Source organism: Tenrec ecaudatus, chromosome 14 (genome assembly GCF_050624435.1).
Source record: "Tenrec ecaudatus isolate mTenEca1 chromosome 14, mTenEca1.hap1, whole genome shotgun sequence".
Lineage (NCBI taxonomy): Eukaryota > Metazoa > Chordata > Mammalia > Afrosoricida > Tenrecidae > Tenrec > Tenrec ecaudatus.
This window is the reverse complement of record NC_134543.1, coordinates 67,324,454-67,333,974: the sequence shown is the minus strand read 5'-3', so window position 1 is coordinate 67,333,974 and position 9,521 is coordinate 67,324,454. Positions and strand designations below refer to the sequence as shown.

At 42.3% G+C, this 9,521-nt stretch overlaps 1 protein-coding gene across 1 annotated transcript; it reads left to right on the top strand.

Moving 5' to 3' along the window:
- Positions 1-6,378: 6,378 nt before the first annotated feature.
- Positions 6,379-6,638, top strand: LOC142426240 (small ribosomal subunit protein eS27-like). The gene has a single exon (XM_075531695.1). The coding sequence runs from the start codon at positions 6,383-6,385 to the stop codon at positions 6,635-6,637; it is 255 nt and encodes an 84-aa protein (XP_075387810.1). The 5' UTR covers positions 6,379-6,382; the 3' UTR covers position 6,638.
- The last annotated feature ends 2,883 nt before the right edge of the window (positions 6,639-9,521 follow it).

The window sequence follows — 9,521 nt, the reverse complement described above, 5'->3', positions numbered from 1 at the left end:
CAATTCAAATGCATACATTCTTATTCCATCTTCTTTATTCAATATCCAACTCTCACATACATATGATGCAATGGAGAATGCCATGACTTCATCCTTTCTTCCAGTTGCTTTATCTAGTCTACAATTAAGAGCAAGTTTCCGAGTTCCTTCTGATATCCACTTGGATCTTTTCTTTCTTTCCTGCCTTTTATTGGCCTTTTGCTTTCTTCATGAATGATGGTTTTCATGTTCTCTCACAGCTCAGCAGGTCTTCTGCCCTTAGTGTTCAATGCTTCAAATGTGTTCTTGAGATGTTCTCAAAATTCAGGTGGAATAGACTCAAGGTCATATTCTGTCTCTTATGGACTTGTTTTAATTTTTCCTGCCTTATCCTGAACTTACACATGAGCAATTGATGGTCTGTTACACAGTGTGCCCCAGGCCTAATTTTAGTTGCTGATATTGAGCTTCTCCATCGTCTCTTGCCACAGACGTAGTCAATTTGATTTCTGTGTATTCTGCCTGGAGCAGTCCACATGGATAGTGGCCTTTTGTGTTGTTGAAAGAAGGTATTTGCTATGAAGAAGTCCTTGGTTTTGCAAAATTCTATCACACAATCTCCAGCTTCATTTCTATCACCATGGTCTCTATCACCACGACCATACTTTCCAACTGCTGTCTCTTTCTCTTGGTTTCCAACTTTTGCATTCTAATATCCAATAATTATCAATGCATCTTCAGACCTGATTGGTCCAACCTCTAGCAGTATCTCTGACAATGCTTTGCTTCCTTTCTTTGGGCGTTCAGTATTTGACACTGCGTCAAAGTTATGGATAGTGTTTTCAGTGGCTTCTTCCTCTGAAGAGGGCAGCAGAGTCTTTCTTTGTTGTCTACTCTTAGTCTGGACGCTCCACTAAAACCTCTTCATTTTGGGTGACACTGCTGTCACTTGAAATACTGGTGACACATCTTCCAGCATCACAGCAAGACACACAACCACAGGACAAGAAACGGACAGACAGGTGATGGGGGATTACATCTAGGACATCATATGTTTAAAAAGTTAAAGGTTATTAAAAGGACAGGAAGCAAAGAAAAGATCAAAATGAGTGTCAGTCTATGTTGTTATTGACCAGTGGTCTCTGGTGTACCAATCCTCGGGGTTATGAGCTTGAAGAGAAAATGCTTCTATTCACCTAGTTCACGTCATTGACATCTCTTTTCCTATCCTCTATATAGAGTTAGATATTAAATACAGTTAGATCTTCCCATCTATTTTTTTAAATCTTTCATTTCCCCTCTAATCACATAATACCATCAAATTTCTGTTTATGGAGACATTGTCTTTGAAGTAGACAAAGAAATGGAACAGAAATAGAACATTCATGCATTCATTCATTCATTCAATGAATATCATTGAACATCTACCATACCTTTGACATGGAATTACATGCTGGGAACACAACAGTAAATAAAGTAAAAATGTCTCTTTGCTTTAAATAAATTTAGGATATAATGACAGACAATATGCAAATTCACATTTGAATAGTTATCAAGTATGTTAAGTACTGTGGAAGAAAGCCATAGGAAGCTATGGAAGAGTACCATAAAGCTCACCCACTAAGACTCACTTGTTGCCTGTCAGTTCATGTATGGCCCAAGGGTGAGCAGATGTCATGAGATAAAAGCAGAATTCAATTCTACTAGAAGAGTTAGTAAGAAAAGTAGTTTGCATCAAGTCTGTGAATCCCAAATGAATATAAAGCCAACTGGCCTTTTGTTGATTCTCACTCATGTTGGTCCTATGTATGACATAGTAGAACTATGTACCGTAGGATTCCCTGAAACCAATTTTCTCACAAGTAAATTTTCAGGATTTTCATCTGAGGAACCCAGGACAAATAATTCCTCACTGTTAGAATAGTCTCAAACCTCGTTCCAAGTCTCAAACCTCTACCGGATTCTTTCTCCTCAGCACATTTCCCTTCTCATTTTCTCCTGGCTTGTATAAAGCACAAACTCCATGCTGTCTTTTATGCTTCCAACAAAGCAAGGAAGCTTTGCCACATGAATCTACAGCTTTGTATGGATGCTTTTGTTTCTGTGTGTTGGCCCTGGCTTCCCAATTCTGCTACTTGAAGTCATTACTACATTAATACTAACTTAGAAATGACACTGTATTTGTGCTCCTCAGTGCAGCTAGATGAGCAACAAGCATGATGTTTGAGCCATATAGACAGCTATTAAATAAAACCCAAGAATTCTGTTTTACTATTAGAGACTCATAAGACCACGGTTTGCTTTTTTATTGTTAAAATAGTAAAAACCGCCTTTACAGGACCAATCAGAAAGTTCAGTTCCTGGTGATGGTTGTTTTCCCTATTTGGGGCCCTTGATCTGTACTACTAGAAGTAATTTTTTGTGTGTGCAAGATAGAGCACTAATTTCACAATAAACCATCAACTCAATTACATCTGACTCTGTTCACTGCGCTTCAGCTGCCCCAGTGCTCCTTTCCAAGTGGATTGGAAATTGCTTTGAGGCCTAAATCTGTTCGTTCTGTAAGTATACATGACTCCAGGCTCAAACTGTGAGTGCTTTCAAAGGAATCCAGGAGAGTGTTGTTTTCAGTAGAGGTCAAGTCGGTTGTGACTTATAGGGACCCTATGCATCAGAAGCAAATACTGCCCAGAACTGAGCCACTCTTACAACTGTGATGTCAGCGCTCATTGCTGCAGCCACTGTGTCACTCCAACTCATTGAGGGTCTTCCTCCTTTTAGTTGACCCTCTTCTTTACCAAGCGCGGTGTCCTTCTCCAGGGACTCGTCTCTCCTGACAACACGTCCAAAGAAGTGAGACAACCTGACTGCATTCACTTGCAATGCGCATTCTGGCTGTTTGTCCTTCTGCCAACCCGGTGTTCTTTCTGTAGTTTTCACACGTCCATCATTCAAAAGCATTAGTTCTCCTCCTGCCTTCCATATTTGCTGTCAGCTCTCACTTGCCCGTGTGGTGCTTGAAAACAGCCTGGCTTATGCTGAACTCCCCTTCGTTCTCAGAGTAATATGCTCGCCCGTGTGCGGCAGATTTGCCCCAGTGCAATGCATCATGGGGCTGTTTGACTACTGCTTCCAGGTACCGCTAATTAGTAATGAACACAGAAGAAAAGGCTGGAAAGCACACTCCGTTGCCATAAGGAGAAGGCAAAGATTTACTTCTTCTTTCCACTAACATACTCCAAAGATTCAACTCCAAGTCTGCAAAGCTCCTGGTGAATTTTTACAATGTGTCTTTATTAGTTGTCAGATGGTATATTAATACTAATATCTTCCATTCATTTCAAGTCACCTACAACCTCAAATAAGGAGCCCTAGTGGTGCCTATGGAAGGAATACATGTTGTCACTGGACCAGAGGGACTAGTAGCCACACACACAGCCATTTCAAGATGTAACATATGATCAAGAACTAATAGTAGTGAAAGACGATATTCAGGCTGCACTGAAGGCGTTGGCAAAAACAAGTCTCCAGATATTAACAGAATGCCAAGGGAAGTGCTTCAGAAATCTTAGGCAGTGTTGGAAGCACTCACTAGCCTATGCACAAAATTTGGAAGACAGCTGGCCAACTGTGTTAGTCTGAATAAATCATTAGACAAACAAATCCACAGAAACACATATGCAGAAACCAGACCACTAGCGTGTTTCCTATTTAAAGAACCGGATCACCAGACAGGAACACTCCCCAGTGGCGCTGTAGCTAAAGAGGAAGGTCAGTGGTTCGAGGCCATCAGCCATGCTTTGCAAGGGGAAAGAGGAAGCCACCTGCTTCCATGAGGGCGTCCATACAACCTTGGGCCCCCTCTGGGGCAGTGGCACTGCGTCCTTACAGGGTCCTTGGCACTCGGCCGTCGGAACCGACTCGAAGCCGGTGAGTTGGGTTTGTGTGATGCTCCGTCGAGCACAAAGGGACAGACCGTGTTCTTTTTCCGCGTGGCCTCATGCGAGGAAAGAGCAGCTGAAGAGGGGCCTGAGCTTTTCTCTTCCCAGCGAGACTTGCTGCTCCAGCGGGCGGTGGCTCCCACCCACCCCTGCCCCTCTCCTGGAGGTCAGGGGAACATGGGAAGGAGAGTAAGTGTACATTAAGAAACCATCCCAACCTGGTGCTGTCCAAGCCCATAAGTCCAACATGAGCCCATATGTCAGACACGGATAGACAAAGTCCTCCTCCATCTGACAAAGCACAGACAATGACGCCGACTGCAGGAGGAAATCCACATCAGTGAACGTGTAAGCATCTCAGCGCTGGCAGGGTCTCCATGTGGCTGCTCCAGCACGCAGGGCTGCATCGGGGTAGGTCCATGTGGCTTCTCCTTGGGGATGTCTCTCAGGAAGTGAGCCTCACCAGCTGAAGCAGGGAACTGGCTAAGGCAGCTGCACCCTGGTCCGACCAGCAGAGAGAAAGAGACCTGAGAACTAGAAAAGCGAGGCTCACCCAGTCAACGATCTCTTCTCCTTTCAACTAACCCCACCTGTTTATCAGCCAGATTGGCACAATAAACCTTAACTATCTCAACAACCAATCTGAAGAGATCCATATCTGTGTCTGTTCCAACAGATTATGAAAACTACCAAACAATAGCATTAATATCACATGGAAATAAAATGATCTGAAACTAACGCAGCAACGCTTGCAACAGTCCACTGGCAAAGAGCTGCCAGAACCTGAAGCTGGATTTAGAAGAGAACAAAGGATACCAGGATAGCTGGATCTTGACTGAGAGCAGAGAATACCAGAGAGATGTTGTCTCCAGGCTCCGTTGACTATGCAGAGGCACTCAATTGTGTGGGATACAGCAAGCTGTGGGTCACATTACAAAGAGTGGAGACTCCGGAGCATCTAATTATGAGAATGCAAACTTGGACACAGACCAAGAGTCACTGAAGCAGGACACAGGGATACTTGCATGGCATAACATCAGAAAAGCTGTGTCACGGATGTCGCCTTTCATCACACTGTTTCTTTTTAATTTAATAAATCATTTTATTGGGGCTCATACAACTCTTATCACAATCCACACATACATCAATTGAGTAAAGCACCCTTATACACTCATTGCCCTCTTCATTCTCAAAATTTGCCTTCCTCTTGGGTTCCTGGAATCAGCTCATTTTCCTTTTTTTCCCTCCCTCTCCCTTCCTGCTCCCCCTCCCCCATGAACCCTTAATAGTTTATAAATTATTATTTTATCTTATCTTACACTGCCCGGCGTCACCCCTTCCCCACCTTCCCATTGCCCATCCCCCAGAGAGGAGGTTACACATAGATCCCCAAGATCTGTTCTCCCTTTCTATACCCCCTTCCCTCCTGGTGTTGCCACTCCCACCGCTGGTGTTGAGGGGTTCATCCATCCTAGATTCCCTGTGTTTCCACATCCCTACTGCAGCACTGTGCATACTCTGGTCTAACCAGGTCCACAAGGCAGAATTTGGATCATGATAATTGGGGAGAGGAAGCATTCAAGAACTAGAGGAAGGTTTTGAGTTTCCTTGTTGCTACACTGAACCCTGAGTGACTCATCTCCTCCCCACTACCCCTCTGCAAGGGATGTCCAGCTGTCTACAGATGGGCATTGTGTCCCCATCATGCACTCCCCTCATTCATGGTGATGTGATTCCCGCCCCTCGCCCCCTGCCTTTGTTGTTTGAAACCTGGTCCCCTCAGCCCTTCATGATCACACATGTTGGTGTGCTGATTCCATGTGGGCTTTTGTTGCTTCTGGGCTAGATGACCTCTTGTTTACTTTCAAGCCTTTAAGTCCTGGACGCTATATCTCTCAATAGGCATCATACAGTTTCAATTTGTGTGCTGAACAATCTGAGAAGCTGAACGGTGTGAAGAAGAATGCAGTGTCAGTATTGGAGGAGGGCCCATTAGTAACCGACAATATGCAGATGACACAACCTACTTGCTGAAAGTGAGGACTTGAAGTACTTGCTGATGGAGACCAAGGACTACAGCGTCCAGTGTGGATTGTAACTCAGTGCAAATAAAACAAAATCTCCACAAACAGCGTTAAAAACCAAACATGTCACTTTGAGGACTTGGGTGGGCCTGACCCAAATGATGAGATGTTCAATCACCTCATATGCATGCGAAAGCTGGTCAATGCATAAGGAAGACAGGAGAAGAACTGGTGCCTTGGACTGATGGTGTTTCTGAAGAATACTGAAAGTATCATAGACTGGCAAAAGAATAAACAGTCGATCCTGGAGGAAGGAGAGTCAGAATACCCCTTAGAAGTGAGGCTCAACCCTCACTGCTCCTGACACAGTGATGACTGGTAGCTCCCCTGTAAGACTGGGCAGAGTCCCTTTCCGGCGCTGATGACTGCTCGGCGATCATGCCTCTCGCAAAGGATCTCCTTCACCCCTCTCCCGAAGAAGAGAAGAAAAAACACAAGAAGAAGCGCCTGGTGCAGAGCCCCAATTCCTACTTCATGGATGTCAAATGCCCAGGCTGCTATAAAATCTCCACGGTCTTCAGCCATGCACAAACAGTAGTTTTGTGTGTTGGCTGCTCTACTGTCCTCTGTCAGCCTACAGGAGGAAAAGCAAGGCTCACAGAAGGACGCTCCTTCAGACGGAAGCAGCACTAAAAGACCCTGAGCCGAGATGAGTGGGAAGCCATTCTAATAAACCCATTTTGGACACACACATAAAAAAGACTGGGCAGAGTTGCCTCTGAGGGTTTCGGGGACTGTAACTCAGTAGAGGAGTTCTCCCCGAAGCGAAGACAGGGAGATTTCGTCTCACATACTTAGGCTCCGTGATTCGGAGAGACCAGTCCCTGGAAAAGGACACGATGCTTGATGAAACAGCGGATCAGTAAAAGAAAGGAAGGGTCTCAACAAGGTGGATTTTACACAAGACTGACAACCATGATCTTAGTCCAAGAACAACTGTGAGGATGCTGCAGGCCTGGGCAGGGCTTTGTTCCTTGTTCACAGGTTGCTATCATTTGGAGCACTTAACAGCAACGGTGGTTCAGCGGTTCAGTGAGTTAACATCAGGGGACTAACTGTGAAAGTAGCAGTTCAAACTCACCAGCTGCTCCATAATAGAAATACGAGGCTGTCTGCTTCCATAAAGGCTTATTATAGTCTCAGAAACATCAATTCTAAGGATCAGTTCTACTCTGTCCTATAGTCTTACATAAATCAAGACAACTACATACTAGAAACCACTGAATTTGGTACCAATTATTTCCATCTGTGGGTATAGTGGACTATGTGACCTCAAGGTCAGCACTTTGAACTACGTGTTTCTTCGTGATTTGCAGTCTCAGAACCTTCGATTCTAAGGAAATTCCCCAGAAGCTAAATCTGTATGGGGGACCCTGTGATTAGGTGTCAGGCATTCACTATCACCCGCAGCCTTCTGCAAACAGAATGCTCAGAATTTAATCTGTAGTACCATTCTCCACAAGGGGTTTATATTTTATTATTTACAATTCTCATATCATATAGACTTCTGTGTGACTTAGGCAGCATCTCATTTAGATGGCTACTTGTTTTAAGACAAACCTTTAAGGATCCCCACCCCGTCCCCACCACACATACACACACACACACACACACACACACACACACACACACACACACACGAGTCTATCTGTAGCCTAGCTGGTTTCTGCATCACAGTTCGTCATATCGCCCGTATCTTCAGTGATCACGTCATAGAGGTAGGTATTGATTTCCCATTAGGTCAAAATGTGGTACCTTGTCATTGATCTCCCCCTGGATCCAATGTAAAATTTCTTCAGTTTTTAACATTTTCTTCTTTGCTTCTGATTGAAGTTCTTCTCTACTTAATCCTATTGTTACTGAGATGTTTGTTTGTATTTTGCCTTCTTGATTGTGATTTTCCAGGCAAAACTCAGATGTTAGAGAACAATTGGATTAATAGAGTCAAAGGGACATGGCAGGATGCTGGTGGGAAATGAGGACTAAAAACAAACAAATAAAGCACTACAAAGAAGAGACGCCCTGGAATTGATTATGGTGACAGCTGCATGATACTCCTGAATGTGATTGAACTATTGAAATGCATGATGTGTGAATTGTATGCCAATGAAACTGTGAAATTTAACAAATGAATTACAAAAATTAAATCTTGGAAACCTAAAAGTGGTAGTTCTACTCCATCCTAACTTCACCATGAGTTATAATTAACTTGATTTTAGTTTGTTTGTTTTTTCTGAGATCCACAAGGAACTCAGTCAAGAGGCTCTTTAGCAAAAATTTTAATTGGATTCACCATCAGGGAATTCTATTTGATTTGTAGATAGATTCATCTTAGAAAATTGCTTCAAGTTTTCTCCTTCCCAAATACAAGGGATAGTATTTTACCTTTTCATTATATTTAAATCTCATCTTTTAAAAAATGATTTAACTTGTTTAAAAGTATAATTACCAGGGAATATTATGTGTTATATATGAGTAAAAGAGAGTTGTTACAGACTAAAAATCATATTCATCTAGTACTTTAAAAACTCACCGAGACTTGTACTAAGATAAATCTTTTAATTCCTTCTCAATTATAGTGAAACCGCCCAGTGATTTCCATTATTGGCAATTCAGGCTTTCCACAATAAGGAATCATGTCACTCTATGCAGTTGCTCTACATCAGACCCCTTGCAGCCTATCATAATGTCAGTTTTCCTGATATATCTCCATCAACTCTCCACTACCTACTGCATTACTTCCCCAAGAGAAATTACTTCATTGATTTTGTGCTGTAATATTTACTCACTTTTAATAGAAAATGTCAATATGGCAAGAAGGACGTGTCTGATATTTAGAAAATTTGTAGGATCCCTAAGTCATTTTCTCTAAAGTAAAAAATGCATGTCCCTTTGAAATTTCAGAATGCACCTATTACTCAGCAGAGAGACACTAAATCAACACATTTCTTTTCACCTGCCATATTTATAATCTTGTAGGGTCAGAGTTCCAAAATTCCTTTGATTGTGCTGGTGCTAGTTGTACTTATCTCCAGTTCATGTATGTAATTGAGTGTAATTACTGTTTTAAATGAATAAATTGCTATTTATTAAATCTAAAATACAAAGAGAGGTCTAGTGGTTTTCGGAAAAGGAAGACTACCTTTTATAAAGACTTATAAAGATTGAGTTTTAATGTAACTTAATCAACATTCTTAAGGATTTTGTTCTCAAAAGTTCTTAAAGCATTATCATTCTTAGTTTGCTTCTTTTTAAAATTTAGAGTTATTATATCCAGATGAAATCAAAACAAAGGAACAACGATAGCAGTCCACATCTAATCAATTCTGACTCACAGTCATCCTTCATGTTACAGAATAGAAGGTCCAATGGATTTCTTGGCTGTAACCTTTCAGAAGCAGCTCCTTAGAGTTGTCCTCAGAGTTTCTCTGGGTGAATCAGAGCTATCAACTTTTTTATTATAGAAAGACTCCAGGGATTCCACTATCCATATATCTCCAAACCTCACCAATTCTCA